The following is a 27,657-nucleotide window of genomic DNA, read 5'->3' on the forward strand; positions in this document are numbered from 1 at the left end:
TGTCCTAACCCACACTAGATATATCTATTTGACGTTCTTCCCCATGTCACTCCATATGGGACAGAAGTAGATTGAGTGGATGGAGGGCTGTACTCTTAAATAAATGCAGAGATTTTCTGCTTTGCTTAGTGTGGGATTGACCTGAGCCAAGCTACTTTCTGTGGCATCCTTCTAGAACAGTCACACTTTATTCAGGACCCAACAGTGTGTGTTGAGTAGTTATAATTATTACGTCAAAATGCATTACTGTGCTTCTGTCTCTTATCAAGTGTAATCTGCCATCAGGTTGTTAATTTGTCTAGGTTTATTAGAGCCTCTCACAGTCCTCTCCAGATTTGATTTCACTGAACAGTTCTGTAATTCTGTTACCCAAACTTCCTTTTTTTAATCTACTTTTCTTTTCCAAATTGTCTTTTATTGCAGCACTTTTCACACATATTGGTTTTAGGAGTATTTTTTTCCCTTACTGGGCTTTCAGGATTTTCATTTCCTCTGTCGTGTACGTGCATATGTTAGTGTATTAACTAGCACTTACCAGGGTGTAAATCACAGGGTGCCTCATTACCAAAGCAGATTATTAAATGTAGGAGGGTTATTTACCCAAAATGTATGAGAAAACCATCTTTCCACTCAGATCTGTCACCAAACTCTTTCTTTATGGAGAGCTAGTCAGATTTTTTTTCATCTCCACATTTTTATAGTCCATTAAAAGGCATTTATTTTTATGATGCCCCTTTGTGCAATATATTTTGCCTGAAACATATTCTTACCCCATTTCAAATGCAAGTTTCTAGAAGCTGTAAGTTATTTGTAGGAGAGATTTGTAAGTAGAACTGTCTCAATTAATTGCCCAGCCTTTGGCTTGGGTACATTACTTTCAACATTCCTCATCTCTGAAGCAAGACTTGAAATATGGTAAAGTGCTGAAATCTGACTGAAATCAAGAGCTCTTCTATACACAGGAGCCTTGAATGACTTTCAATAGTAAAATAAATTCCTGCTATGGATCTAATACCATGATCCAAAAGTGTCCGTGAGAGTAATTAACTTCCACTAAGCTGCAAAGGACTTATCCAAGAAGGTGGCAGCATTGAATTCCCTGCAGCCCTAATTAAGATTTTCCTGGTGCTCCTTTACAGAAGTCACTAGGCATGGATGGACTGCTGTGGGTGGAGGAAGACAAGGCAACTGCCTCAGGAGCCTCCATCCCTTTTCCAATGCCTGCCTCACAGAAGTGATCAGAGAGAGAGTGATCAAAGCGCGCCATGTGGCACCTGGCATGGGGACAGGCCCCTTCTGGGGCCGAACGCCCCGCTCAGCGCCCCGAGCGCCCCTCACACTGCCACAGCCGCACTGGACGTGCTTCCGACAATCTGAAGTCACGTTGCCTAAACGGAGTGAACACATTAGCTGCCCCTTTCCCTGCTCTCATCCCTTAGCCAGGGGCTGCACAGGGGTTTTAGCTTTGGAAAGAAAAGACAGCTCTAGACATTCAAGGCTTTGGTCTGTGAGATGGAGATGTGTCTGTGGTGCTTCAGGGCAAATGCCAGCTGATGGATAGGGCAGAAGAAGTTTTTTTAGACAAAGAGAAAAGAACAAAACAGGCCTTGAACCTAGCTCTTGGCTCTGAGGAAAAAAAGAAAGATATTTTGAGCTCATTAACAAGGTCCTATCTTTTGCTTATTTATATTAAGGTTTGAAACAAGGACATAACAATACAGTGCAAGTGGAATACAGAGGTCACGCAGAGCATGAAAGAATTTTATGTGTGTGTGTGTGTGTGTGTGTGTATGTGAGTATGATTTGCTTCTTATAACCCAGCTTGGTAAACCCTCACCTGAGAGATTTAAATCACACCCAATTTTCACCATGTTTGCTTCTCCCTATTTAGCAGACTGCCATGCAACTCTTAAGAGGTGGGTTGCCCACTCTTTCAAAACCAGCTTATTCACATGAGGTATTCATTGCACAGCATGGTAATTTATTTTGAAAGCAAATTTACCCTCTTCATCAAGCCAATGAGTTATGTGCAACCTGAACTATGCAGATAGACATAGAAAAGTGAGGTTTGGTTATTGTAAATCACTACCCTGGCAGTGGTCCAAGCCCCTAGGGCTTCAGCTGTTACACTAGTAGAGCAAATATAAGCTCCCATATAACTAATCCACATCGGTTACAAGAAACAATAATATACCTAGGTAAGCCAGTCATGTGAAAATTAGCATGATTTTCTGGCAATGCTTGGTAATTATCTAGTCCACTGTATACAAAGCAGAAAAAAAGTCATCAAAATACAGACATAATACATTATCATACAAATAACCGAGGAGACTTAGTAGGGGTTACATCAGTAATAATTTTTATAAATTCCAACTGGCACATGCCTTAATGGAAAAGCCTGGGGAGGTAGAAATGAGGGCATATCGCAAGAAAGAAAAATCATTATTTAAAATACTTTTAGTTTCAAAATAATCTTACTTACACTAAGTCAATCTTTAAAGATTCCATTACATAATTACGAGCACAGTAAACAAGCAGTAATGATTTTTTCCCTTGTTCTGTGTTAGTAATAAGAATGGGAATACAGATATTTGTCCCTTTGGGTGACATGTTTTAATCAGGTTGGTTTTTATAAGGCCTTTTTCAAACTGATCAGAATAGCCTGAAGCCTGTCAGAAAAAGCTTGTTGCCTAGAATAAGCCTTTAATAATAATTCACAGCTGATTTGTTTTTGAGTTAGGTTGCCCTTGAGCAAAAGAACAGGGTCAGTAGGACCCTTGTATGAGCTGGTGTTGAGCACAGCGCAAAGGAACCATAATCATTATACCAGTACCTGGTTGCATTATTGAAAAACAGAGAAGGAAGAGCAGTGGAGAAAAAGAAACAAGAATTATCCAGGAGAGACGACTGGCACAATCCAAGCTCCCTGCTGATTTAACAGAGGTCATGTTCTCTTCTCCTTGAAATACAGAACTATCTGTTCAAGTTCATTGGTTTAAAGTGAAGGGAGTTATTTCACATTTATGCAGCTTGTGCCATTTGTAACCCTCGAACACGATCTCACCCAGAAACTCTCTTTAAACCTTGAAAAGGTCAGATACAGAACTCCTTCAGCCTTTATTATTAAAAGCTTCCTGCCTGGTTTTACTGTAGAGAGAGAGGCAGTGACCTTACATTTAATCACATCAAGGACTCTGTGCTTTAACTTACTTAAAAGGCTCCTTATGCAGGATAGCTTTATCCAAGAAGTCTTTTGCCAGATAATGATGTTTTTAAAGCAGCGTGCAAAATATCTCTCTTGCTGCAGACTCCAGCTGCTAAGTAAGCAGCCTCTCCACTGTCTGCGGTAAGGAGACTGCGAGAGAGGTCCAGGGGAATCTGCATTCAGCCAAATCTATCCCATATGCATGTGAAACTTAATGGAAATCAGTTGTGAGTCTGTACAGGAGGAGTACATGTGATTTACAGCAAGGCAAAGGATTTGCAGAATCCTGCATCTTTGGTGCTTTCATTTTTTAATGCTTCAGCCTGAGCAAAATTAATCTTCTTAATGAACTAAAATGGAAGAGCAATTAGCTCCTTCACTTGCACATGTTTCACCACAATGCCTTTGCTGTTTTTCAGAAGAGCACAGGACTTCCATTTTTACCTTCTGCTTGGATTTCTCTGTTTAAAAATGCAGCAGATGTAGCTTGAAAAAAATGTTTCTGCTGTGAGCTGTATGCTAAGGCTCTGATAAATGCCTTGTCACATTTGCTCTGCTTTGTACTTGGAGAGATTCTTATTTGTTTGCTTTTATGTTTCTACAACTCTCTCCCTTTTTTTGTGCACCATTTCCAGACAGGGATAATTCTGTCAGGGATGACGGGCTCTGAGCAAAACTTTCTGTTCTGCATTTGGCTTTTTTCCACAGGGATTAGGTGGAGCTGAATGATGAAAGAAAGGTCCAAAGTCTGCCTCAGAAAAGCCGCTTCTTGACCATTTCATCTCAGCCCTTACACTTTTGCCATCCTCACATTTGTGTGTAGCTGCCCAGCACTAGATGAGGAATGGTGTCGTCTATAAAGTACTGACATGGCTTGAGGAAAAACAGGGTTCCCCTTCTGCTAGAAGACCCACTGAATCATCCACCTCCTGTCTGGGAAAACTCCCTGAGCCAAATTCTAATTTCTAAAAAGAAAGCTAGACATGGTTTGGGGGGTAGGGGGGATAAAGGGTGGTCTTGTACTTGTGGGACTAAAGGAAAAAAATTAGCAAGTCCATGTCCTTTTCATTATCTTGGAAGGATGATGTCACCTATCCTCACCTCAGCTTCTGTAAAACAGGGAAATAATACTTATTGTTACTGCTAATCTCTTCAAATACTGTGAGAGTTCATCACAGCACTTTAGTGAAGAGTCTTTTGTTTTTCATGGGTACCAAATTTCAAGGTAGAAAGCAGAGCCCAGATGTGCACAACAGCCTTGGTCAGCAGAGTTTCAGGTTTTGGAGCATCCCTTCTCTTCCAGGGCACACAATCTCATAAATACAGACCCACTGTAAGTACAGACCTGCTATCAGCGTAAAACATGCAAAGTTTGTGGGGAGGAAAGAGTGGCTTACTTTGCTGTTTCTCTGGGTCTCCCAGGAGCAGGACTCCACCTCCTGAGGAGCAATCCCTCGCTGGAAAGGGTGGTCGCTCAGGCAGGTCTGGCAGAGTGGAGGCTCAAGCTCTGAATCCCCTGCAGGTAAATTCATCACAGTGGACCCCGGGTATTTGAGGCTGGCTTGTGGATGCTTTTCAACGTTGACCATCGGGCTCTTAATCCACTTCCGCACCTGCCAACACAGAAAGAGATTATGGACTCTCTTTGCTTTACAGCAGTTGGGATGGCACAATAGGGTTTCCAATGAGGATTACAGCACAGACTGGGAATTTTCTGTAGGAGAAAGTACCTGGCCAAGTCAGGGTGAACACACATCAGCATAGCCAGGCTCTTTATGCTGAGAATTTTTTGCTGCTTTGTGCAAGTCTGCCATAAGTTTATATACAAAATAAAGGCTTTATAAATATATTGAAATACACAGTAGACTGCTAAGAAGAGAGAGACAACTACCCAAGGCAAATACTTCCAGCCTAAACAGCTCAATTTCCCCCATGAGAACAAGTAGACTGGTTTTGCAGGAATAGAATTGCAAGACTTGCTTTCTGCAGTCCTTTCTTTCAACAGCAATTTCTCCTGTATCATCTCTGACTTCATAAACTATTTCAGCCTTTTCTGTGCCTCCTATCACTCCATTCAAGAGTTGGCAGGTTGTTGACCTGCCCCAGATTTTGACCCTGACTCCTCTAACCTTCCTTCTCCTCATGCCTGTAGCTTCCCAGCTAGGACCCAGTGCACTACAGCAGGAAGGACACTGGTTATGAGCATAATACACTGCGCTGGCAGGGCACAGTGTCAGCCTCGTGCACTTTGTTTGCTTTTCCTTTCACTTCTGTGACTGTCTCTTTTCTGCCATGTGAATCAAAAGTACTGGATTTTCTAAGGAGTTAAGTGAGGAGTGAGAGACCTTTCTGAGCTCTTTTTCCAAGTTATTTTGCACTGTGAAAGCAAAAAGACCACTATGTGAGCTGTGGTATATTTGCACTGAATCTGATCAGAAATCTGCCATTTGAATGCAAAGGATGGATAGGGATGTCTCAGGACACACTCTCCCAGCCTGGAGGGGGAGGGCTGAGACAGCCAGGGCTGACAGCCCTCCTAGTGACAGGATGCAATCTCTTTGCTCTGTGATCTTGGTGTCCCTGACCTCAGCATCTCCATTCTTCATTAGAAGATGATATTTGCCATTGGAGGATGCTTTACATCAGGAAAACAAACATTTTATGTTACATTAGTCATGAGCAGGATGGCAAGTGCATGATTAACAGTGGAAGTCTATATCACAGCAACTGGTTGCCAGGATCACGTATGATAAACAAACAGAATGAGACATCTCTAACCAGCCTTCTGCTGCTCACTCCTCCATGAGCAAAGCGCCTGCAATTGCCCTGCTGTGCTGACCTGCCGGAAATCTCAAGATTAGGAAAATTTCTCTTTCCTCTCTATGGAAACCAAGCAAACACTTCTCCTTCTGTGGGCAAATGAGCCACTTCCCAGTGCATTCCCCATTTGCATGTTTTAGTGTCAGTTCGTGTGGATAATACTACCCTCTACTTCCATGCTCTGGAGGATCCCCACAAAACCATCCAGACTGCTTTAGCTTCAGGTTGGTGGGTTGAAGTTGTAGGGGGAGGGATTACTTTTTTCAGAATTCATTTCAACAAATATATATTGAAACTAATCTTTTAACTCAGACAGATTTTTTTTAAAAATTCTTTTTGCCACGCGTAATTGATTCTATGGTTATTAAGCATATCACTAAATATATTATTCCTCCCAAATAACTACGTGGTTATGTGTCTTGATCTAATTTCAGATTTTGGTGTGTTGAAAATAACAATTATATTAGTGGTAAAACAACCCCCATGCTTGATTTCCCAGTGTAGTTTTATTATGGGAAACATCCAAAATATTTAATGTGATTCTGAGAGAAGTAAATATCTGTTGAATTTGTCCTTTTTAAGTTAGACCTGGTGATCAGTTAAGTGTTTTCTGACCTGGTTCTGCCTTTCTTCCTTGATATCATGCAACTTCAGTCATATCTCTATGGGTGCACACAGTGTGCAGAAATGTGCATGGATGAAGAAGCAAACTGACAGCAGAAAAGGATGGGGGCTGCAATGAGCTGCAGGTTCATTTTTCTTTAAAAATTCAGGAAACATAGGCCAGTCTTTTCCTTGAGACTTCTCAATTGAATATGGAATTCACATGTAAATGTGGATTTAAGCTTTCATTTAGACCCTATGATGTTTGGTTTTATGATTTCAAATTAATGACATTTGCAGTGATACAGTTAAACAATAATTTCTATTGTAACTTCACCTGTTTTTTCACTGTCCTGTGTTTCCATTTACATATCTCTAGCCTGCCTGTGTTTGAAAAAGCACTCAAAATGTGTCCTGGGTACTTCTGATACACCAAAATCTGTTGGTATGGAATGATCTTGTAGCTGTACCTTTTAATGGCAATGAAATATACATTCTGCAGTATAATGATCATAAATTAAAAATTAACCACCAGTGCTTTAATGTTGAGGGAAAGTAACACAGAGTGTATTTTATGAAGCTTCACACATCAGAGTGTAGGTGGCATCTTCTATCTCTAGCATCAGCAAGTGGTCCCTGAGTTCAGGCTGAATTCTAAAGAACTTTTTTTACTATCACTTATTCCAAGCTGACTCCTGATTTTAAGTCAGATACATATCTTTTTTTATGGATTACTTTTTGCTGTTTAAAAATGTTGGACTAAATCAAAGTTTTCATGCGATAGGTCCGTATTATTTGTCCATTATATCCTGTACTGAGAGATGAAAAATGATTATGAACACTGATCTGATCATATTATTGTTCTGTTTAATGATGCAGAGTTTTGGGGAAACTAAGGTGAAAAAATTTCAGGAGCATCCAGGTTTGAGATTGAATGGACCAGCAGGAATTGTTTTTTTCTTTTTAACAGTTGGAAACAGTTCAAATAGGTTAGCACACCCACAGTTCAAATGCACTGTCAGAGGAGAGCTTTAAAAACTGTTTTCCTTCTTTAGGTCGGACAAAGTCCAGGTTCACGTACATCCAGCCAGGTCTGCTCAGTGCAGCATGCCGTGCTGACTCAGCGAGACACACCTAACATTTCAATAAACTTCACTGAGTCACTATGAAAAGTAATATATAATCTACAAATTTTCAATAGAAACCCAAGGCCAGCATCGCTAAGCCCAGGGAAGCTGTTTTTCTTTCCTCTGAAGCCTTTGGCCCACGCGCCCTGACGTGCCTGGCAGCCGCCCGAGGGGAGCCGTGCTGGGCTGGGCTGGGCTACCACGGCTGCCAAGGAGCTGTGCCGGCACCTGGCATGTGCGTTGCTTCTAGGGCTTGCCTACATGGATGTGCTAAAACCTGCTGGTCCAATCACAAGTTAGGTAAATACACATTCAGCCCTTGTGTGGACTGCTTGGTTCAGAGTTACGGTGGGTTTAATTAACTCTGCAGCCATGTACTCCATTTATCTAAGCTAAAATTTCAGGTTTTATTCTGAATTGAGAGGTTCAGGAGGACTTTAATGACATTCAACTCCTCTCTAATTTTACTTCAGCTGATTCAGACTAATTCCCCTCAGTATCCCTTTGCAGACAAACACTACATTTGCATTTTGAAACTCATAAATAGCACAGTTAAATGCACAGAAGAGTGTAGAAAATGCAATGATTCACCACTGACTTTCAACATATATCCATGTCCAAAAGCATTGAAAATACCCATTTGAAAGCAGGAATTGGCAACAACTTCATAGCAGCAAGGTCAAGATCAGACTTTGGAAGAAAACCAATTTCCGTGGCCACTGCTATGCAGGTCTTAGGTTTCTATTGATGCTTGTAGATTATATGTTACTTTTCAGAGTGTCTCATTTAAGTTTATTGAAATGCTATGTGTATATATTAGTCACTGAATTGTAAGTCTACACTATAGGTTTTTGTCTAGTTTTAACCTTAATAGATTTCAAAGATTTTTTGAGGCTTTAATACTTATATTTACATTAGACAAGTGCCTTAGATCTATAGCTCTGTTTGACTTGGGCTATCTTAACTATCACTAAAGGATTCAAAGTGCAAAGGTTCATTTCTTTTGAATTCACTTCCACTAAAAAAACTCCCACACTAAATTGCACAAAAATAAAAAGAATTTTAAAGAAATTTCTCACAGTTTCTTCCCTGATTTGACAAACTGAGATTAACAAGTAGCAGATGATAATTTACTATTTAGGGCATTATATGATCATAGAATCATAGAATGGTTTGGATTGGAAGGGACCTTAAAGATCATCTAGTTCCAATCTCCCTGCTGCGAGCAGGGACACCTTCTGCTAGACCAGGTTGCTCCAGGCCCCATCCAGCCTGACCTTGAATGCTTCCAGGCATGGGGCATTCACAACTTCTCTGGGCAACCTGTTCCAGTGCCTCACCACTGTCATAGTTAAAAAGTTCTTGCTAATACATAATCTAAGCCTCTTTCAGTTCGAAATCACTCCTCCTTCTCCTGTCACTACATGCCCTTGTAAAGTCTCTCTTTAGACATCCTGTAGGGCCCCTTCAGGTACTGGAAGGTGTAATAAGGTCTCCCCAGAGTACCAATACCACAGTGCCAGATGCATAATTCTTCGTGGCACCATGAGGAATATTTGATCATTCAAACACGTTCTTTTTTTATTCTTATAATGATATCCATCTACCATTTAATAAACTAGAGCCTGCTCCTAACTGCAGGAAGCAATTCTCTTCTGAACTTCCTCTGAAGATTTCTGTACGTTTGTTTCCAAGGCAAGGCCCTTTAATCTCACCCAGCAATTTCATCCACCGTCACAGAGTATAAGCAGCAGACTCTCTGAGTGTGTCTGAAATAATCCAAGTAGGATTGAGCAGAACAGAAGGAGCTCCCAGTGTCTCTTGCTGTACCGTGACTACAGTTTCTTTGTGCCTTCTTCTCATCAACAAACCGTATCTGCTGGAAATTGCTTCTACTACATGCCTGTTGTGGAGCACCCAGCAGTTTCTGGTTAAACTACAGCTGCATTCCTGAGAATCACAGTTCTCACACTAATTCTGTGAAGGGACAGCCTCGTAGGCCTGGGCAGATGGACAGGGGTCTGAGAAGCTGGTGGTGTGTGCTGAACAGCGGCTGGTCAGCCACCGTACTGAAGCTGCACATCAGCTCTGTCACACTCAGGGCTGCTGTCTCTTGATGCCTTCTAAGGCTGACCAAGAGATCAGCTGTACCCATTTGTGCAGAGAGGCTTGAGATTTGTCAAATATTGCCTTACTGCTATTAGCTAGAAGTTAATTCAAAATGCTTCAGAGAACCCCTGTCTTGCCTTGCTTGGAGAGGATGAAAAATGCAAAGCAAGAAAAAGGAAGTTTACCAAAATTATCTGTGAAACCTAATCAGCTTCAATATAACTACTCATCTGAATAATTTCTGAAAAGAAAGAGTTCTGAGGTTTTCAAAGGAAATAATTCCAACTTTTCCAAAATAAAAAATTTCACATTTCCAAGTCAAATGACATTTTTACTTTCTTTTTATTATTATTTATTGAGGTAGAACAAATTATTTTGAACAAATGCAGTCAGCTTCATATTCACAGACTTTCATGACTGGGAATAAACACTTCTGCATTCTGTCAAATTTTAGAATTTTTTTGCTGTTGGTAGTTTTGTTGGACCACCAAAGGAACTCTGGAACTAGTCAAAGTTGTTTGGTATTTCTGGCATTTCTTGCAATGACAACAAACAAAAATGATGAAAATTTTCCCTGTTCTTCCAAGAAAAGTGAGTTCAGAGGAGTCTTGTGCACCCTTCTAATATATAGCCATGTTTCACTAATATCAAACTAAATTGAAATGTGACTGTTGTTAGAGAAAAGCTCTAAATGCCCTTTTCCCAAGCATGGCCTGTAGCATTGCTGAAAGGTACACAAGTATTTTTTTTAAAGGCCCTTTATTTTCTGAGCCTTGTTTGCTGAAGTTTCATTGTTTGCTTTACTTTCTAAAAACATGATATCCGACAGTGATAATCTCAGACTAGAAAATTGCCAGATGTGATTAAATGAGATTTGCCAAGTTCCAGGTTTTTTTCACTCCAGTTTTTTCCTGTTATGTAATAGCAAACAGATACAGCTTTTAATTTCATATGGCTCAGTTGTCAGTGGTATCAGTCGACTCAGCACATTTTACACTTTAATCAGTTATCCATAAGCCAGTCCCCATCACTGTAATCATGAGCAATATTTTCCATGAGAGAAACACCAGCCTGTTCTCCGGAGCCATCACCGATGCAGGTGTGGCTTTTGCTCGGAGGAAGAAGATGCCAGTGGCACCAGTGACCACGCTGGAGCATCCTCTCTATCTCTGGAGACTCTGAAAACCTGGTGCTTCCCAGGACATGACAAGCTTCTTTTCTGGCTTCACAGCTGAACATTTGACTTTCAAAACTAATGAATATAGGAAAGGAAAAGGCAGGTTATGCAGGGACATAATGTCTTGCAGGATTAGGTCCTTTGTGGATGTGGGAGTCACTTCCCTGCACTAAGCCCCAGTGTCTGTAACAGACCAATGATTTTAGTTGGATTTGGGAATAGGGTGGGAAGATCCATATCCTGGAGTAATGTTAGTGTGAAAGAAAAAAGGTACAAGTTTGTAGACAAATTTGATAGGCCATTAGATATCTAAAATTGCAGACATTTGCTGAGGACTGAGCGTAAACTGAATGATGGAATGGCTTGAGGGAAACTGTGGAAAAAACTGCTTGGAGGTCCAGTATTATCAGGCAGTTCTCAATGAAACATCACACCCATCAACACAATAGTATCAAATGCAATCTGACAGCATGTGCAACCATGTGGTCTGTACAGCAGAATTTTCACCCTCTGAAACTTTGGACGGGCTTTTTTTCATATTTTTGTGGGAAATGGGAATAAACCACTCTGTGCCCTTGAACTTTTCTGTACTGAAATGCCCATTCTTCATGAAAATTTGTTTGCATCAGTTATGATTATTCTGTCTTTTAGTCAGCTCCTTTACTCTACATGTTGCATTACAAAGTCTCAGCATATTCCTTTCCCTACCGGCCAATACCACATGCCTCGACTGTGATCTAGGTCAGTGTATGTGCCCGTGTTTTATTTCTGCCTTCCTGTGATATCAAATGTACATTTCTCCTTCTCCGATTGCAGTTCATCCGACCCCTTCTTTCCTTTTCCTGACGTTATCTAATTGCACCCTAGACAGGGATTTGAATTTTCATCCATTATGTAAACCCGAGGTGGACACGGAGCTCTTGGAATCATCTCCCCTGCAGTCTTGAGGGCGACTGTCAGGAAAGCTATTTAAATTACAATTAGGGAGATTAGGGAATGAAAAGCTCCATTGTTCAAACTGTATAGAGTCATCTACTTAAGTGGAAAGTGGTAAACGAAAGGCAGGCTGATTAATGCCCCGACTGAGATATAGCACTACTCTCTAGCTGGCTCTGACATTTAATTTGTCATGTCCCACGGGAAATGCGGCACCGCAAAATAATCAGTTTGTCAAATCACCTCGAGCTATTTTTTTCCCTGCAGATCCCCGAGACATATCACTTTGTTGATTAATAATCACATTTTATTTTAAAAGGGAAAGTGAAGGGCAACTCGCTGCATAGTCATCATTTGCTGCTTTCCCTGCAAAGCCGAGAAGCTGCTCGCTGAAAAGCAGACCGAGGCCAAATAGCAGAGCACATTGTTCCTGCCCGAGCCTGGGTGTGCATGGCCTGGATTCATGGAGAGCTTAGTCCTCCAAATGTGCCAGGAGAAAGGTTACCTGCACGTGAGAAAGATCTGGCGAAGGACAAATTGGCCACAGCTCGGGGTGGAGAAGTGCAGGGAATTAGAGTGTTCTGCAGAGGAGCCCCAACACACTTTGGTATTGCAAGACAGGGGAATGAATATACAGCATCTGGCAGAAGTCAGATCTACCGAAGGGAAAGCATAGCAAACTTTTCAGTACTTGTTGTTGTCATCACTTGCAATGTTAACACATCAAGTAAATAAGGCAGATTTTTATGATCTTAAGTGTGAATGACATGTCTCCAGGCCACAGAAGAAAGTCAGCAAAGTCCTTAAAAAAATATGTCAACATGTGACTGCGTTCAAGCACTAATCCCAAAGGTGATGGAGACCAAAACGACTGAAGGAATCTGGAATCCTCTAAATATAGGTTTAAAATACTCCTGCTGGAAAAGCTGTAAACCATGTAAGTCAAGACATGAAGAGCAGCAGAAAATTTAGGCACACCAGTATTGCAAATAACTAGTGTTAATGAGCACACAGAAAACTGCCTGGCTGATTTTCCTGTTCCAGCAAATGGGAAATCCCTTGCCAGCTCCAGCAGTGCAGGAGAAAGTCTGTAAAACCCACATCTCACATTGATAACTAAATTAACTTTTGCTCTGCCCTCATACTGATTTGTTTGTAATGTAGCACCAAAAAAATCTAAACAACTGAATAGGTACCACTTAAGATTTTCCTCTCTTGCTTCCTCCCATGTTGTCCATGATAACAATTGTTAGTGTCATGGGATTCTTTTCTCTGTGAATAAATAAATAACTGATGTGTTGGAATCAGGTAAGAGCTCTTGGATCGATTGCAAGCACTGATGGCACTTGTTACTACACAAGATGAGACAATAGATTCATTGTCCATTCTGGTGTATAAACACCCTCTGCGTATTATGTCAAAGAGGAAAACAAAACAAAATGGGGCTTATTGTGTATGTGCAAGTCTAATCTTTCCAGGCTACCAAGTTAAAAGTGCTTTTCATCTAGATCAAATAAAAACAACAGGAACAATACAACCCCAAATCCTATGCAAATAGTCTGAGGCTGCTCGCTCATACCTTCTCTTCTCTATTCTCTGTTTTATGTGAGCAAAGCCGATTGTCAGTAAACCTAGGCAACGTTTATTTTAACTCCTGCTCTGATAAACACCACATCCCACAGCTATTAGTCAAAGCCTCAAATCAGTCTGCAGGGTACTGTGAGCATCTGATCCAGACACAAGAGCCAGGGAATTCATGTTTGGATGTGAATGGGCAGCAAAGGTAGGTGAATGAAAAAAAGTCCAGACAAAACAAAGATACCTCAGTGTACTTTTTCTCCATCTCAGTTTCTTGATGCAACAGTTATTTTGCATCCTTCAGTAAACTGGGCTGAAATAGCCCAGTATTATAAAGTTTAACTGCAGAGCAAGAAAAATGACTGCAGTGGCAGAACACTATGGATGACTGGTTACAGCACCAAGTCCCATTCAATAGTCATCCTTAGCTATTCAAAAGCTTCACACTGTCAGAGTACGGAAGTATACTTTGTGTGGCCTGAAATTAATAACTTTCCTATTTCGAATTTGAGCCTAATACTGCACTTCACTAATCTCCTTTTGATTTGGCAGAAGGTGACCCTTCTAATTTGTTATATAACTTTGCACAGCATCCTAATTTTTTGTCAGTCTTCAAAGCAACCAGGACCACTGGGGGGAGATGATTTAGGATGCTTGGTCCTTCTGGCCCTGCAGGAGAGACATGCCAAAACCTTCACAGAGCTGTGAGACAGACCATATATCTTAGAAAGCTGCAATATTCCCGGAGGGACTCCTGGTGAAAGATGACAGTAGTTTTTTACAGATCAGCTCCTTTGCCAGGCAAGGCTGGGCTGGGACCTGGCAGCAGGGACTTCAGCAGCCCGTGCAGGCCCATGTGTAGTGTGGCACGGCAGTGCCATGGGGGAGGCTGCCACAGCCTTGGTCAGAAGCCCCACTTGAAGACTCTGGGGTGGTCCTGTTACCTATCAGACTGGGTAACACAGACACAGCAAGTGCCTTTGCTTTTCTGTTCCAAGTCAAAGGAGACATAGAATAATAGAATCATAAAATAGGGTTGGGATGGAAAGAACCTTAAAGATCCTCTAGTTCTCAACCCTCTGCCATGGGCACCTTCAACTTGACCAAGTTGCTCAAAGTCCCAGGCAACTTGTTTGCTCAAAGGCATATCTTTCAGGAAAATGTCCACCATTTCTTTTCTTAACTTTTTCTAGTGGCCAGTTTGCCTTTGCTAAGAATAATGTTTGAGAAGAAACAGAAAATTCCCATCACTCAAATCAGCCATTTCTAAATGGCATCCCAGCTGAGATGCAGTGTGCAAGACACCAATAAATTTCCATCAGGATCTAAAATATTCTTTTATTCTGAACCATGCAAGAACTTATGACTTAAAACGCCGTCATCAGCAGGGATTTAAGCTAGGAGGAGGATTTATAGTTCAAGTGTTTTGACAAATTAATTCATTGTCAAATGTGACCAATGTTTTTAAGATCATTCACTGATTTTCATCACTGATTGTTTTCCCCCTAGGATGATAGAAATTAACTTATGGAAAGCAGACCACTTGATACATACTCTGTCACTATAGGAGAACATATGGTCTTGAATAATTTGAAAATAAATCTTTGTCTAGCAATTGCACAGAGTGAAAGTAAACCTCCTTGATACAAGAGACTCTTATGAGGTTAACATTTGTTGGTTAATGAGTTGAAATTTTCTGTGCATGATATTCTTTAGAGATATGTAATGAAATCTTAGCTCAGGCTATCTGAAAGGTGGACCAAATGTTTATAGCATTTCCCACTCCAAAAGCTGCAAGCAACATTTATTTGTAGTCCCATGAGGAGAAAACCATTATTTTCTAGTTACATTTCAATCTACTCTGAAATCTGTTTGAATTTTACCAAGCTTCCTCTCACTCTGTGGTGACTAGATGCCTCCTCCACTTGGGAAATAGGTCTTAGGAGTCCTCCTTGGAGAGGGGGAAGTGACTCAATGCTTCAAAAACAAAACAGCAAACACAAGATGAACAACAAATGTGAAACCCCATCCCATTGCAATTTCATCACCTATAAAACTGCAGCTGTTTCAATTTGTGAAACTAAGCAATTTCTCCTGCACCTGTCAAACCTGCCTGGCATTTCAATAAATTGTTCCATGTGGTGTTTTTGCTCATGCTTTAAAATAGCTTGAGAAATACGGTTTTTAAAAGAGCTAAGTACAGACAAAAAGTACAGTTAATCAGAGTAAAGCCACATTTTCAAACTGCTAGTCAAAACCAGTCATTCATATATATTAAAGAAATAAGTGTTCTTAAGTGAAAAATGTAGTAACAGATGCAAACCAGACACACTCAAGAAGTATGAAACAAGGGAGGCTTTCTTTCTGCTGCTTACATTATTTCCTTTCTTAGCTTAGTATTTTTCCAGGGGCACACTCACACAAGAAACATATTACCCAGCACTTTTATTCCTTGTGGTCTTCACTTTATTTACAAGATGATGGCAATAAAGATCTTTGTTTTAGAAACATGAGTTAAAGTGTAAGTCACCAATGCTGACTTATCAGCTTGTGGGTTGGAGCCTTCCACATGTGTAGGTTGTTGGTTTTGGGAAGACTGTGACTGAGGCAGCTTGTTTTGAGTCTCTTATTCCATATGCTTGGTTATGTGTGGATTTTCTTTTGCTTAACTTTGCAAAAAAAAAAAAAAATATTCTGAAGTTATTTCGGGCAAAAGCTACTGAAAGCTAACACATTTTTTCTCTGAGGATGCCAACATTTTTTGAGGGTTCAATGCCAAACAGGTTAAACAATAATTATGACATCAGAGAAAATGTTAAAAATACCCTGCAGGTAGGATGATTTACATGGTTTCAATTTGGTGTGTAAATCCTTTTACAGGACCTCTAGTCACCAATATAAGTTACTGTGTCAGAGAATAAGTGAAATGGAGAAAGAGGTACCACTTTGCTTAAAGCAAACAGAAAATGAAGAAGGCAAGGAGAAGGAGAAAATACCTGAGACAGATAGGTTTCTAAATGCTCTGAATAGTTTTCCTAGTAATGTGACCATGAAATAAGGGAAATCAGATGATGGCCTAGCATTGTGCACTTGGCCAGTAACTTCTTCACTAAAGGCAACATTTGGAAAAGCAGCAAATGCACCAATCTCAGCTCCTTTCCATCCCTGTGAATCATTTCTCTCACTGGCAGAGCATCTGGGCATGTGGCACACCTGCTTTTGATTCACCTGCTAGGCCAAGGGAACTAATTTTTAGGTGGCATACCTACACTGGTATGAAACCCAGAGTGGTTGTCTGGATCCCATATAAACACACATCTGCAAAGATACTTGGGTGCAGAAGCTGCTGGGGTTTTCCAAGACTCATACAAGTTACTCCAAGAGCTTCATAAAGCACACTGCTAGGCTGAACTCTCTAGCAGCTTGCAATGGAGAAGCAGCAATCTCTCTCTTCATCTCTGTATGGGCCTATTCAGTACACAGGTTACTACATGAGAAAGGTCCAGGTAGGTTAGCCCTTGAAGAGAAAAAAGAGACAAGTAAGGTAAACAGAAGAAATTTGGTGAAAAGAGGATGACTTATTTATATATTTGACTTCTGGAGGACTGCCAGTGTTCTTGGAACTGCACAGAAAGAGAACCTCACCAGGCTTGTCTCATATCTAATGACAGCTCTTTCAGGCTTAGTATATACGGAATAATTGGGGAATGGAATGAACAATCTCAGAGCAGCTCTGACCTTTTTTCCCTTCAACATTTCTTAATTAATCTTAAGTAGAGAAGGAAATAATTTATTTAGTCCAAGCAAGATATCCTGGAGCAGTCACCTTTGCTCTCTTACAACTGTACCAAAAAAAAGAAAAAAAGTGCAGCACAAAAGAAGAGACATAAAAAATAAGGGAACTTTTGAATCTGAAATGAGACCTGTTCCTCTCACAGGGAGCTGGTGAAAGGTGCATGCATGGATACCATAGGCTTAGGAAAGAATGGACACTAATGAATGCTTCTGACAGGGTGAAACAAATCTCACAATCTCCTTATCAAAAATATACATCTCCCATCTCCACCATGTGCATCATAACTCCTGCACTGGAGAGACATTGTCAAACTGAAATGCAGGAGCTAAAACAGAAGTGTCAGGGCCAAGATAATGAAGAGAGACTCTAAATCCCCTTCTGATGACTGTGTTATTTCTTGCCTCTCCACCTCTCTAAAGGTCTTGGTGGTGTTAAAAATACCTCGAGGTGAAGGCTGCATCTTTAGGATGCCTATCTACAGTGCTGCTAAACATCAAGCAGCATTCATGTGTATCTTTTTTTTTGGGAGTTCAAGACCATCCCTGACTAGTAGTCCTAAATAAAAAGGCTTGGTTATTAATTAACTTTGTCTACCAGTTTCTGAGATGAACAAGAAATCAGCCTGAAGTCAGTCATATTGCTGTATAAAGGGACAGGGTGTCTGTGGAGCAGGAGAGATGATGACATGGAGCCAGGATGCAAACTGAACACAAAACTTGGAGGCACAGCAGATTTGGTTTTAATCACACCTCCAGTCTGTTGGCTTGAGAAGAAATGGTCACACTACTGAGCTAAAGGTTGCTTTGCTTTGTGTATCACAGCCTGTCCTCCTCCAACATTACCTTCCATTATCTTCTCATCACATGAGTTTTCTTACAGTTGTTCTTTGTATCACAGCCTAACAGTCATAAAGGTTTTACACAGAGGATTCCCACAGTGACTTTGTTCCCATAGCATAGAGGTTTATTCCAACACTCCAAGCAGAAAAGTTGTTGTTACAACTCCTGTCCTTGCAAGGAGCCCTCCTTTAAATTAACCCTTGAGGAACACGGGATCCAAAGTTTTGCATGAATCAGACTGTGTCAAACAATGTCAATGTGCTTCAAAATGTAATTAATTTTAAAGTAAGTAATAAATTATCATTATTCAAATTCCAACCTACCTACAGTTTAGGCTATTAAAGCTTAACAGTCTTTCATTAGAATAAGGCAGGGATCCTTTTCGAAAACTAAAGGTACTGAAAGAACTGTGTATTTTTTTCACTGATCTTAATTAATTAACATGGAAAGAATTTCAAGCCATTTTACAGACCTATTCTTGGGTAAAATTTTTTTCAATACATCTAAATTTTTATCATTAACCTGCAGTTCAAGTATTTGACTCAATAACCTTTTTCACTTATTTCTGCTACACACTTGAAAACTTTTAACAGCCCCAGTAAAAAGCATACATAAGAACTGACTGAAGCAAGACAAATATCTAATAAAAACAGAGCATAAAATAAAATTAAAGATCTCTTTCCCAACTCTTTCCCAGTCAGTCATATAAAATAATTTTGATGGCAAGAGTACCCAGCAATTTTCACTATCTTATTTGTGCCCATGAAGTCTCAACTGAGATTTGAACCTGAATTATTTAGGTGTTGTCAGTCTCTTTTTCTCAATTTGGAAGAGCTTGCAATCTAGACAGCTGGCCAAATGATGTCTCTTATGATAGCTGAGGTAGCTTCCCAGGGTCAAATGTTACACAGGAGTCTGAGTAGCAATGAGTTTGTTTTCCTGCGTACTCCTTTAGCACCCAGTACTGGTGCAAGGTAGCTCCTTAAAAATACCTCCTGAAAAGGTCCCAGCCCACAGGGATGCTGAAAGAGTGCTGCTGTGGGTAGGTGAGAATGGAGCCTTTCCAGAATGGGAACCCCAGGGCCATGTTCCATCCCCATATCACATCTGTAATCAGCTGGCAGTGGACACAGGGTTCCCCTTCCTCCTTTTGAACATTGAATGTTTTGAGAAAAGCCCTAATGTGTACTGCCTGACAACAGAGATTTTTAAGCACATGTAGTCCTCTGGACCTTTTCAGAAGACAACTGAACATCCACGGGACGGTTTGCACAGTGTACAAATATTTGTGACCCTGAAGAGCACAAGCAGACTGGTTGTTGGCATCTGTAAAAGTGGCCCCTTGACTACTGAGCTGCAGCATCTGACTGTATATACAGCTCCTCCTTCACTGGAGTTGGGACATTAAATGGTTTGCTGTTGCTGGTACACCAAACCAGAGTCTGTCCATATCTCCAGCAAAGAGAGGCTGTCCCCACCCCGTGCACGGCTCGCTATCTGTGCTCCTGATGTTATGCAGAAATTTGATTATTGGGGTTTGCTTGTGGGAGACACAAAAGCAGTGAAATAAGCACTGGGTTATGGAGCACAGCAGGCTCCAGTCTCAGGCTGTCACCTCTTCAGCCATTTCCTGATGCGCCACAGTACAGGAACACGCTTGGTCATGCTGGAAGACACTTCTAATACAAACATGTCCCTTGGCACTCTTGACTTTGCAGGGCAGGCAGAATCCCAATTTGTCATGGTTTTTTCTTTTGCAATTTTTTAATGAGCTGAGTAGACTGGAAATATTAGCTTTTCAACTTAACACAGTATCTAGCATCTTGTGATGCCACTGCCATGTCAGCAAGACTGTATTAAACATTTCTGACCACTTGAAAGAAAATTATTTTGGTCCTGGTGTTGTTAAGCTGCTTAAAATGCCTGCATAAATTTCAGCCATACAAACCCTAGCAGATGTTTGCTGCTGCTCTTTCAAGAAATGGAAATTTTTATTTTAGTGGTGGAAACTTAAAGTAAGGGTCAGGAAAGAAAGAATAATGTTTGTCTTCTATATGAATTTGTCTGACTGACTGAGTTACCTATTTTCTCTTTGTGCACTTATCTGTGAAATGGGTATGATTATTCTACCTTGTAAGGGCATTTTGAGTCTTGGTTAATTGCTTGTGAGCTGATCTGGAAATCTCTCAGTGCAGAGTCTTCAATAAACATTAAGATTTATTGCCTTTGGAGCTATTGTTTTCTTAATCCCTACATTTAATCGTCTTGCTATAAAAGTGACTGTTGTAAATAACAACCACTGGCAATTATTTTGTGATAACATGCTCTTTAGAAAGAAAACATACTGCGTTATTGATTTGATTTTGCAGCACTGTTTTGTGTATTTAGGTCTTGCTTGGTTTTCCACGGCTTTAGCATCTCCATTTACATGGTTTTCTGTAGAGATGGTTCCTGTCCTTCTGTTTTCTCCTCCTTCCATCAGCCAATTTGTTAGAAAGATATAAGCTTTCTCCTTGCTTTCAATTCTCTGATTCCTTTCTCTATGGACACAACCCTTGACCTCCCCTGAGCTTTCAACCCTCATCAAATCCAGGTCTTTAATTAGCAGATAGGGTAACATATACACAGAGTTGCTCCAAACTCTTAGTCCTTCCCAGCCCCTGCAGATTCTATTTATCAGTCTCCCCATTTGGCAGAGGAATCACATTGATTTTTCAGCAGACACAGCTGCCTGCTTTCTCAGTATCTCAGTTTGCGTCACCTCTTACCACACAGCTAAGGGTGTCCAAAACCCTCTGTGCTGCTCTTCTTGCTGACATTTTCTTGCATCACAACGTTTTTCAGACAATTTGGATGTTTAGACTAAGGGTAAATGATACTGAGGCTGCTGAGCTATGATAGCATATGATTGTGTCAGGGGTAGAATTGCTCTAAGAATTTGACTTCAGACTCTGTGGCATTTAAAACAGTTAATATGCACTTGGCAGAAGACTGGGAGATCTCACAGCTGGCCCTTCCCCAAACAGAAGCCATGCTCATCTCTGAAGGCATGTAATGAAGGCAGACCAAAGCACTCTTCAGACTCAAGCAATATCTAATCTGATCTTGAAAGGAATGAGTCAGAGCAGGCTCTCAAAGGAACCTCCCCCCACTACTATTTGATTTTAGTGATGGTGGATAATGAGGACCTGAAAGTGGTAGAAGAGCTGTGAGCGTGTCTGGAAAAATCCAGTCAGAATCTGAAATTTAAAAAAAGTTAAAGAAGTCCATTTGTCAGAGTGAGGTGAGATAAAAAGTAAATCCTTAGATGAATTCTGTGCCCTGAGTTTTCCAGGACACTGATGTGCAGCATAGAAGAAAAAACCTTATGGAACTATGTAAAAGACACATCTGAAGGGAGAGCAAATTTTAAAGAGTTCAGTAGAAAATGAGATAAACATGCAACATGCATTTACAAGTATGCCAGGCTTGCCTGATATCTTCCTTTGATGAAGCAAATGCAGATAATCCAATCCATATGTTCTTTGGTAACTCAGTAACACAGTGATAACACAGGGGAAATAAGTTAAAATGGAGAATAAGAATAGTCTTACAAAAATAATCATGAGATAAAGGAACAAGCTAAAAGTGTATTGTCAAGAGGAACATTACTACTGGAGATGGGTTTGATACAGAACCTAGGTTTGTGCTCAGAAAATTTGCCAGTGACACATAGATCTGCTTAGCAAAAGAGGACGAGAGTGGGAGGAGAAGAGTGGGATGGAGGTTAGAAGTGTGTAGCAGATTCCATGAGAAAGAACTTTGAAAGAGGACAGTATGGATGTTTCAGTAACCCCGAAGAGATCTCTTGGCCAGCATATATGATAGCTGTCCCTTTGCTAGAGTTACTGGGCAATGGAAAGTCTATCCTAAAGGAAGAGCCTAAAGGAAGTTGTCTTGTTTAGCTTAGACAAATACAGCTGAAAGGAGAAATGACTGCTCTCTGTAAATACTCCAGTGGTATATATGAGGGAAGGACAAGAGCAGTATAAGTTGTTGCTTTGTGTTAGTAGAAGAGCACATGGGAATAAATTGGTCATGTGTAAAACTAGGCTGAAAATGAGAGGAGGTTTCTGAATTTTCAAGCAGAGTGATTTTTCCAAAACTGGAAGAGAACTGGGCAATTTCAAGCATTAGCTTGACATATTTGTGGTAGGAGTTACAAGACATGTTTAGGAAAGAAGATCAAGCTTAAGCTTAAAGAGTGTGGATGTGCTTTCTAGTATTACATTTTTTATGAAAGAGAAAGAAAGAGGTTAGAGGAGGGAGAAAGGAAAAAGAAATAAGAAGACTTTCCTCTGTTTTGATATTTTTTCTTTCTTTCCTTTTCTTTCATTCTGCTGTCATTCCTCTATCCTTCCCTATTTCTTTTTCCTTTTATTTATTTTATTCCAAGCTTTTATACTTTAGTGTTAACATTTTCATATTTCAGTTTTGAACAAGGGACTCAGATACTTTCTTGTCTAGGTGTTGCCAGTTTTGTCTCATAAATTTTTTCCTGTATGCTAGCTGAAAACCAAAATATTAGCACTGATCCCAACCCAAAACTCATCTTGGTTTAATGGGAAGACAGAACAAAACAGATTTTTATATGGAAAACCAGTACTGGGGCCTTACACTGTTTCTGATCCATTCTCATATTTCATCCCATGTGTTTATTTAATAGGCTTTTTCAGGAAACAGTTGATAGACAGAAGATGAGAAAATTACTGGTCAGCTCAATGAGCGTCTGTAGCAGGTTTGAAGACTGACAGAGATATAAGGCCACCTTCATCTCAGTTACCTTAAAGCCCCGTGGCAGTTGTGGCCTGCAATGCTCAGATTATAGACTGATGAAGGCATTTGGGGCTGTGGTGGGCAAGGCTGAGTGCTTACAACTTTGGCTGATGCTAAGAAGAGCCACAGATTCTCAGCACCTCACTGCACAGAACAAGGGATATGGGAAAAAAGTCTCTGCTGAAGCAAGTCTCTGCCTTGTTTGCAGTCAGCCAAGATCCTTGTCTCTGGAAATCAGCTTTAAAATTTATGTACTTTTGTGACATTGGCCCAAGCAGCTAAGAAAAGTAGCATTATAATCAGTCATCCCATATAAATCTGAGAATTTCCTCAGGTACAGTCAGCTTTGTCTCTCATTTTCTTCTAAGTAAGCTCCCAATTACCCTAAATAAAAGGTAACTCTAGCCCTGAAATGAATTTCTAGACTTGTAAAAGTGGCAGAGCAGAGAGCAGTCTTCCCACAGCACAATCTACCAGAGGGAGCATAATCTGTAGGAAGTCAGCTGGAAGTACTACATTCAAGGGCTTTCTGTATCACTAAATTACTGTAGTCCTAAAAATAGTATTCAGGTAATTCTGCAGTCTCCTCAGCCATGTATTGCCTTGAGCCCTAATGCAGCCTGAGCTGTCATCTTCATGCATGATGATGTTTATGAGTTAGTCTCTTCAGCTTGTGTATGGAGAAAGCTGCCGGTATGTAGTGCCATAAAATATCAACCTAGAAAGGAGAAGGGCATGGCTTCCACAAACTACTTATTTAAAAAAACTGCATAGAAACAAAGGTTGCTATTTGCTCTTCCTTCCTATGTGTTCACTCTAGCTTGACCTAAATTCCTAATTAATGTAAATTTTCTCAGTGAAAAAGGATTATGGATATTCTTTCCCTTATCAGGTTTCAGACTAGCAAATCCTTAATCCCTGAAATAAACTTCCTCTCTAAGACATGCCCTGTTTCTTTTTTTTTTCCTTTTATGGAAAACAGCTATTTCTTTTCCCATTTATCAGTCATTTATCTTCTTCACATTGTGAATAAATTTGTATTTGGTCTGGGTCCAGACCTAAGAGGATAATGAATTTCCATATTCACTGAGGTTACCATAATGAGTACAGTGTTTAAGTGGCAGGGACAGTTCATGATCATTCATCCTGGTTTAACCATGTTGGTTGGTGTTGTGATATATGACATGGCATGTTACTTTGATATGAAGAAGGTCATATATTGTAAAATACTATCCAAATCTTTATAAGGTAGGCCAATGCAACAGAAGAGGCAGTGCAAATACCACAAACAGCCACCTGCCAAAAAACATCTGGCAGGGATGGCAGTAGGTGAAAATGAAAAGCCACTCTGCCCCGGGATATCCTGTTGGCCAAAGAGGAATAGCGTATTTGTAGGTTTACCACATTCAGTGATCTTTTGAAGTGGCAGGGTCCTGCTGTGTGAGTAATCCTGCCCAGCTCTGAAGAATGAGACCTGCAAGCCCCTCAAAACAGAGGGATGTGACTTCTGCCAATTAGCAAAACATTTTTATTTAACTTTGGGAAAGTCAAATTGCTGCTAGTATATGAAAAAGAGGGATTTCTCAGCCATTTATAGCCAAAGCTGTTTAATGGGCTGTTTATATCAGTATCCAGTGTGCAATGTCAGTGGACAGGGAAAAGGATGGCAGTAAAAAAGAAGGTAATTATGTGCCTTTAGACAACAATGTCTTTTAACCTCCCAGCCTTGTCAGAAGGTAATCCTTTCATGCCATGACCCAATATTATTTGAACAATGGTGTTTATAATTTATCTTCATTGGATTAACTTCAGATTTCCCCCTTATATCTATATATGACCTATCTTCTTCTCTCCCCTCCTCTTTTTAGACTTGTGCCATCTTTACTTAAAATCCAATATTTAACTATTAAAACTTCTGATTCTAGGCACAATTACTTGTTACACCTCTTGCAATGAAAAAAAGACAGGCATTGTAAATCCATTGGTTTTCTTCCAAGCTGCACCCATTTTAAGTGGATGAAGTCCCCCTATTTTGTTGTTCCAACCCCATCAAAAGTGAGTGCTACAGGCTTTTCTGCAAAAAAAAAAGTTTCTATTTCCCCTTTTATTTTAATTAAGTGTGCTGCCCTTAATTTCAGCTTTTCCTTCCTGTTCTCTGACCTCTGGACATGATTAGTCCATACCCTGAATCATCTGACACAGCAGGCAGCATCCCAGAGAGTCAGTACTTTGTCATCAGAGAATAAGCCAGGCTTAAAAAAAATCTGTTCCTCAAATTCAAGTCAATGTTTGAATGCACTTTCAGCCTAGTCTAAATCCACAGAGCTCTGCCAGTCCTTTCTGCACTCGGACACAGCAACAAACAGGATTGCAATTTAATGAAAGCATAAGTCTCAATGGAAAATGACAATAATGAAGATATATCTGGCACCTTCTTCCAAAAAAAATCTAACAGAGTTGAAAAAATAGTAGCATTTCCCAAAAATTAGTGTGTTTTAATCTATATTGATTTGGATTTTCTAGAATTAGACTTGGAAAGCACCTCTACTTGAAATGTGAGATTTTGAGGAGACAGACACAGTGATTTCAAACTGGAGAGATCGGAGCCCCATCCTTTGTTTCATCATAGACCCTGCTGGTGATCTGGGAGAAGCCTACGCAGTACCCAGATAACAAATCTCCTTCTCTGGGTTTCAGGCATCTGCCAGTAAGGAGGGACAGCAATACGTCACCCAGCAGCCAGGACTGCCGGGCTCTGCAGTGCAAGACCTGCCCCTCACTCTGGATGTGGGATGCATCCACTGGTTATGGAGCACTGGTGCTGTGGGACTGCAACCTGACAAACCCCTCTACCACACACTACACTCAGACCTTGCAAGTATGCTTCTGTACACGCAGGATTCTGGTGGCTGTTCAGTCAGAGAGTACAGATCACTGGCAGGGGACCAAATCAACTCTTGAACCATCTCTCCCTGTTCTGCCAGTAGTTAACATGCAGCATGTCACCAGTCCAGCAAATGCAAGATATATTGCTGGGAGCCAGCAACACGTTATGAACATGTAGCTTTTTTTGGTTTTGTGTGTTTCAAGCAGTGACATTGGACAATGGGGATTTCCTGTGAGGAGGGTAAGAGGGGTAAGAGAAACATCAATGAAAACATATATCTATTGACCTAAATGTATAGGGAGAGAATTCCCTTCTTTTTGTCTCTAAATTGGTTTTAGTGATTTCATCTATATTCATCAAAATAGTAAAAAGGCAACATCTGTTAAAATTAAAACCTTCAGAAACCAAAGACAGCTATTTGTCCCGATCCACTGTCCAGGACTGTATCAGTGTGCCAGTTTCTTCAAATGTGAGTACAATTAACAATTGCTTTCAACTGAAAATTCACTGATTATCAGTATAGCTCTGAAAAAAAACCCAAAACCACAGATCAAAATTCTCCCTTCTTCTAGAACAAAATTAGGTAGAGGTTTCCAGTGGTAACTTCTCAGTGGCTCTAAACAGAGATAGAAGACAGTTGCCAATACAGGAACCTTATACAGGAATTGCATGCCAGTTACTTTCCTCTTTAAAAATACAATTATATTAAAACCTTCAAGCAGTTTTTAAAAAAACAGATAAACCCTTGCTGGAAAGCTGACTATCAGACATACTACTACAGTAGTAGTGTACTTAAATGAGAAGCATCTTGGGATGAGAACCATTTTTACGGGCTGAATTTGCATGCTGTTTGTGTTATCAGTCTGAGACTTCTACAAACGACCTTGGAAGCAACAAATGTCGGCTTACACTGCACTTTTTTCCTCTGAGTATTTTCCTGCCAGTATTTTCCACATCTGCCCTTAAATGTGGTATCTTCATGCCCAAAAGGGTTTGACCCCAGCTTGCAAATTAGTTACTGGTGTAGGCTTCATTTTCTTGGCCTGAAGGGTTAAATGGACTGGCCATATTCTTGCCATAATGGAGAGAGAGAGAATGAATGGGGATGAATGAATGAATGAACTAATGAGTGAATGGAGCAGCTTATCTGCTCCTACTCCAGTCTGTTTAAAAAGAGGGTTGTCCTTTTAATCACTCAGGAAATCCTTTCCATAGTGTAGTCCCTGCTAACAATCTCTTTCTGATGCTTTGCTCCTCCTGTCTGGGTCTACCCAGACTTACTCAGAATACCTGTCCTGCTGCCACATGGAAATGACTTTGTTGCTCAAGTTAAATAAACAGTGTGCAGTATTGTCACTATAAAAGAGTCAAAGAAACAGAAAGGACATAACTAAAGTGATGAGAGAGTTACACTTGCATTTCCTTGAGGAAAACATCCAATAAAATACATAGCAAATGTTTTCTAAATCCTAATATATCTAAGTTAAAGGATAGAAAAGAAAATCAAATCCAGGTGTAGCTCAGTCTTACTCTTTTCTCCTGCATTAATTATGATTACAGGCAAATTACAAGCTGTGAAGTATTTTCCTGAGCTCACAAATGCTTTTTTGTTCTAGTTTTTTTCCTACTTTGTGAGATGATGAATGGATGTGGGTAATGCCACACTTCAGGAAAGTGAATGGAAGGTGTGGAGGGAGTCATAACTGTAGGTGGTGTGGAGGAGCGTGTCAGAGACAAGCTGCAACATCCCTGCACTCTGCTTTGG

The 27,657-nt window shown here is 40.4% G+C and overlaps 1 protein-coding gene and 1 long non-coding RNA gene across 3 annotated transcripts in view; one reads left to right on the plus strand and one right to left on the minus strand.

Moving 5' to 3' along the window:
* SGK1 (serum/glucocorticoid regulated kinase 1) overlaps positions 1–27,657 on the minus strand; it is an 81,291-nt gene that overhangs the window by 42,967 nt on the left and 10,667 nt on the right. For both annotated transcript variants that reach the window (XM_048297340.1, XM_048297339.1), the window contains exon 2: positions 4,603–4,818. In XM_048297340.1, the coding sequence (XP_048153297.1) occupies positions 4,603–4,818 (216 nt within the window). The remainder of the gene's footprint in view (positions 1–4,602; positions 4,819–27,657) is intronic.
* LOC125322936 overlaps positions 1–27,657 on the plus strand; it is a 56,303-nt gene that overhangs the window by 18,262 nt on the left and 10,384 nt on the right. The gene's annotated exons all lie outside the window — the stretch shown is intronic.

Source organism: Corvus hawaiiensis, chromosome 3 (genome assembly GCF_020740725.1).
Source record: "Corvus hawaiiensis isolate bCorHaw1 chromosome 3, bCorHaw1.pri.cur, whole genome shotgun sequence".
In the NCBI taxonomy this organism is placed as follows: domain Eukaryota; kingdom Metazoa; phylum Chordata; class Aves; order Passeriformes; family Corvidae; genus Corvus; species Corvus hawaiiensis.